The sequence below is a fragment of the Gavialis gangeticus genome, unplaced genomic scaffold (genome assembly GCF_001723915.1).
Source record: "Gavialis gangeticus isolate Ggan-Ray unplaced genomic scaffold, GavGan_comp1, whole genome shotgun sequence".
Classification (NCBI taxonomy): Eukaryota; Metazoa; Chordata; order Crocodylia; family Gavialidae; genus Gavialis; species Gavialis gangeticus.
Window position 1 is genome coordinate 15402996 of NW_017728980.1, and position 4680 is coordinate 15407675.

The following is a 4680-nucleotide window of genomic DNA, read 5'->3' on the forward strand; positions in this document are numbered from 1 at the left end:
AAAAAAAAAAAAAAAAATCCTCAGTTGTCAGCTTAAAAAAAAAAAAAAAGGTAACCCCAAATCCATATTTTTCCATGATAAAAATGAAGCGTGGCTAATATATATCTGTATATGAGTGGGGTTTCATTTAAAACATGGGAAAAAGTGGATTTGGGGTTACTTTTTTTCTTAACTGAAAATGGGTGTTCGTTTGTTTTTTGTGTGTTAATCGGAGAAAACTAGGATCCCTGCTTAGTACTAAATGAGGAGTTTCTTTCTCCTTGTCTCCATCCTGGGCTGGTTGTTAGTTTTAGATGCTCAGTCAAACCAGTTCACATTGATATGCTTTTTTTGGTTACTCAGGACGTGACCTCCACAAAAGGAAATGAGTTTGAAGATTACTGTTTGAAACGGGAGTTACTTATGGGAATTTTTGAAATGGGCTGGGAAAAACCATCGCCTATCCAGGTTGGTACAGAGCAGATGATTTCTTGTCACAGACTTCTAAGTATTGGGCATCTGTGATGAATCAAAGACTTAAGTCTCGTTGAGTTTTGCTCATCTATATTTGACGTGCAGTGCCTCTTCCTTGTATAGACATGAGGGTTTTAATCCCCTGTTCAGTAAATTGTTTCAAATATGTAAATAATCCAATGACTTCTGCAATGTTTTGTGTGTGGGGAGAAGAGAAGAAACTGCTTAGTGTTGACCTGATCTTCTACTGGCAGTCACTGCAGATGGATCTGCAGAGATTCGTCACAAATCATATAATTTCTAATTTACAGTTATATGATTTGTTAGAATCGCCTCGAACTCCTGCTTAGTTCTGGCTGGCTGGCTGTCTCTGTCATTCTGATACATGCCTCCGTTACTTCCTAGAAAAATGGTTTAACAGTATTTGAATATTGGAGTTCATGCGGCTGGAGCTTTTCAGCTGCTTGAGGGACAAACTTATCTGAGGCAATTTGAGCACTAGCTTATGCTCATACCTTGTATGCAGTCTATCACTTCGTTAATGCTTGACGCATTTGTGAGATGCTTTTTTTTCTTTCTCTTTTTTAATTCTGAAGTGTTCAGCCTTTGAGTCAGGTGCTGGCTCCAGTTATTTTTCCTATTCAAACATATCCTTTCTCTTTTCTGTGCGTTTTAATGTTAATCATGAACTTGAATGAATAATGCAAGTATTTCTTTCCCTTACTATTTTCCTGCCATAATGGGTGTCCAGAGTTTGGTAGAGATCTCTTATCTCCCTATGGGATTATGTAATTAGCACCTTTTATTGTTGATTAATGGGATCCTGGGAGCGGAACTCTTTCCACCTGGTGGAAATGGTCTTACTTGGTCAGCTTTGAGATCCATTGTGACGAGGCCCCTGGACTCTTAACTGTGTATTTGCAAGTTGGTGTGTCCTTGATACATGGGAAGCATTAAATCCTGTTTAATTATAGTTGAGGTAGGGTTTTTCTCTTTTTTTTTTTTTGTTTGCTATAGTATTGCATTGATTTCTGTCTCTTTGCTTTTTAGGAAGAGAGTATTCCCATTGCTTTGTCTGGTAGGGATATCTTGGCTAGAGCGAAAAATGGAACAGGCAAGAGCGGAGCCTACCTCATTCCCTTACTTGAACGGCTAGACTTAAAGAAGGATAATATACAAGGTTTGTTAAGATGGATTTACATGCAGCTCCATTTGTACAATACTCGTTGTCTGGCTGCTGCACAGCAGTATAGATGGGATTGGAACATTTGAAAACCAGGCGTCAGTAGAGCTTGAAAGCAAGTAGATTTTCACCTAAAATTGGTTGAAGGTTCTCATTGCTTTCCAAGGGAGTATGGACATATTCCAGATAAAAATTTATGAGGAGATGCATTCTGATGTTTCCAGTAGCCAATATTTTCTCATGAGTTTCTCATGATCCTTACCTATGTCCTAAGAAGCAGGAGACGGTGGGCTGAGGGTGCAGAAGTGGTGATTGACTTAACTTCTAAGTACCACAATGGAATACTAATGAACTTTCAGGGTTTTAAGTCATCTTTCCTTAAGCTTTTTTAAATGAAGAATATTGATATAGTTTTCAAGAAAAGGTATTTGTATTACATTCTTATAAACTCAGTGAAGTTTACATTTTAAAAGATAAGGTGCAGATTTCAAAGGGTAGTCGTATTGAATGCCTCCATGCTTTTATGGACAGGGATATCTAAAAGACAAAATAGGTCCTTTAAAATTCTGTGCTGAGGACTTTCTTTTATTTTTCAGCAATGGTGATTGTTCCCACCCGAGAACTAGCCCTGCAGGTCAGTCAAATATGTATCCAGGTCAGCAAACACATGGGAGGTGCTAAAGTGATGGCAACAACAGGAGGAACCAATTTGCGTGATGACATAATGAGGCTTGATGATACAGGTTAGGCGGTTTCCATATAAAATGAAATTGCTGCTTATTAGTGGTGTAACACCAAAACTGCTGGCTTTCAAATATTCTCATGCTCCTACTAGCTCTCCTCAGGCCACTTTTGGATTCTGTTTGTGTGTTCGAATGGCTAAATCTTTACTTGTGCAACGCTGGTTTAACTGCCAGTTGTTCTACTTGTATTCTGTGTTCAATCAAAATTCACTTAAACAGTTTTTTCTCTTAACTTACAGTGCATGTGGTGATAGCTACTCCTGGGAGAATTTTGGATCTCATCAAGAAAGGTGTAGCAAAAGTTGAACATGTCCAGATGATAGTACTGGATGAGGCAAGTTGTGCTCTGTTAAATACAATATCTTCCCATGGTGCTTAACAGTGAGGTAAAGTAATATCTCTTCAGGCATGACCATCGGGCATAATTGTCCAGTAAATATTCTGCAGACACACCAAAGGGTTCAAGTTAGTCACTTCTGGGTGTTTGAGTGAAAGTACTCCTGGAGGAAATAGTTCAGTATCTGCTTGCAGCTCCCACAGTCAGTTCTGCGTTGGGGAAATTCACCATTTGATTTGGGTTTAATGTGTAAAAGGAGGTTTTTGGCATTACTTGAAGAAATGACTTGTGACTTGTGCTAGATCCAGTAAAGAAGAGGCTTTCCAGTTCTTTTACTTGAAACAATTTGGGGCTTAGCATAGTTAGATGTGGAAGAAACTGGTGCAGACGGAGTTCCTGATTCATTCTGAGTAAAGAATGGGAAATCTCCACTTACCGTCTCTCAATCTGGTATCATTTATATCGAATATGTTTGAAAGCAAGGCAGGGTAAATAGCATTTCTTAGTGCCTTTGTAGTTTAGAAATAAAGGTACCCGTAGAACGCTGTATTCAAAGCAAGATTTCTCCACCGTAAGATGGGGGGAATGTTAGATATGTTTCAGTTTCTGACTTCAGTGTTATCGAGCCAAACCTTGCTGCACTTGCTTAGTTTTCTTTCCTCTCGTTGCAGGCAGATAAGTTGCTGTCTCAAGATTTTGTTCAAATAATGGAAGACATTATTCTCACGCTACCTAAAAACAGGCAGATTTTGCTCTACTCAGCCACTTTCCCTCTTAGTGTACAGAAGTTCATGGTAAGTTGAGATGTTTGGAAACGTGTTGCCCTGTTGACCCCTATTTGGGCTTTTAAGTCATGGATGGGTAGAGGTTTCCATTGCATGCATAGGTAAACATGTCTCCCGATTTATTAAGAAGAGATTCCGTTTGTGTTGCATGAATGACTATTATAAAAGCCACATTCTTTTTGTTCTTGTTAATGTTACTTTGGGCACGGATTACTTGCACTGCTTTATGCTACGCACAAAGCATTGTACAGAGTTGATGCTAATAAGGGTGTCTAACTGAACTTCCAGAAAGTATTCCTGTTTGGCCTGAAGACTTGGTTTATAGGTAATCCTTCATAAAATTCTATAGCAGTGCTTCTCAGCTGTTCCAGACGTGAGGTATTCTTCAGAATGTAAGAGCTCTTAATTTGCACGTTTTTTTGAATACAGAAGAACAATAGTGGAGAACTCGGAAAGTTCACAACAGATGAGAATACTTTTTTTTTTTTTTTCTTTTTTTAATACTGTGGGTTCCAGTTTGAAGCCTCTGGGTTTATCTTTTGAAACATGTTTGCATGCTTAGTGCTAAGGTAGCAGGAACACTGAATCATGCCTGAAAGCATCTCAAAGCACACCGCGGTGCTGTAGCACCCCGATTGAGCATCAGTGTTCTATAGGAGTCCATCGTGTGTGCACTAGCACAAGTGTTAGGCTACTTCCTCACTGTGAGGAGTACTTGATGCATCTCAAATGTCAGGATTGCTGTTTAGATGACAGTTATTTTGATGAATTGGTTTATTTTTATTACCTTAATGTGAATTCTTTATTTTAGAATTCCCATTTGCAGAAACCCTATGAGATTAACCTGATGGAGGAGTTGACTCTGAAGGGAGTTACCCAGTACTATGCCTACGTAACTGAGCGCCAGAAAGTACACTGCCTCAATACATTATTTTCCAGGGTAAGCAGCAGTGCATTTTGTCAGTACTGGAGCAAGAATATGAACCACTTATTTCTTCTAAAGGCTACATTTATAGCTTACGGTGGTAAAGCTGTATTTATTCTGGCAAACAGATCTTAATCATCTGGAAATGAACAGTGGCGTCTCCTACCAGTTTACTTTAACATGCCGTAGCTTTTAAATGGAGATGGCTAATTTTTCCTGAGCATGTATATTTTTTGCCACTTTATGCTGCACAG

At 38.9% G+C, this 4680-nt stretch overlaps 1 protein-coding gene across 1 annotated transcript in view; it reads left to right on the plus strand.

The window, feature by feature from the left end:
* DDX6 (DEAD-box helicase 6) overlaps positions 1-4680 on the plus strand; it is a 25848-nt gene that overhangs the window by 3651 nt on the left and 17517 nt on the right. Inside the window, exons 3-8 of the mRNA XM_019510950.1 lie at positions 343-447; positions 1504-1633; positions 2233-2379; positions 2619-2713; positions 3388-3510; positions 4313-4441. Coding sequence (XP_019366495.1) covers positions 343-447; positions 1504-1633; positions 2233-2379; positions 2619-2713; positions 3388-3510; positions 4313-4441 — 729 coding nt within the window. The remainder of the gene's footprint in view (positions 1-342; positions 448-1503; positions 1634-2232; positions 2380-2618; positions 2714-3387; positions 3511-4312; positions 4442-4680) is intronic.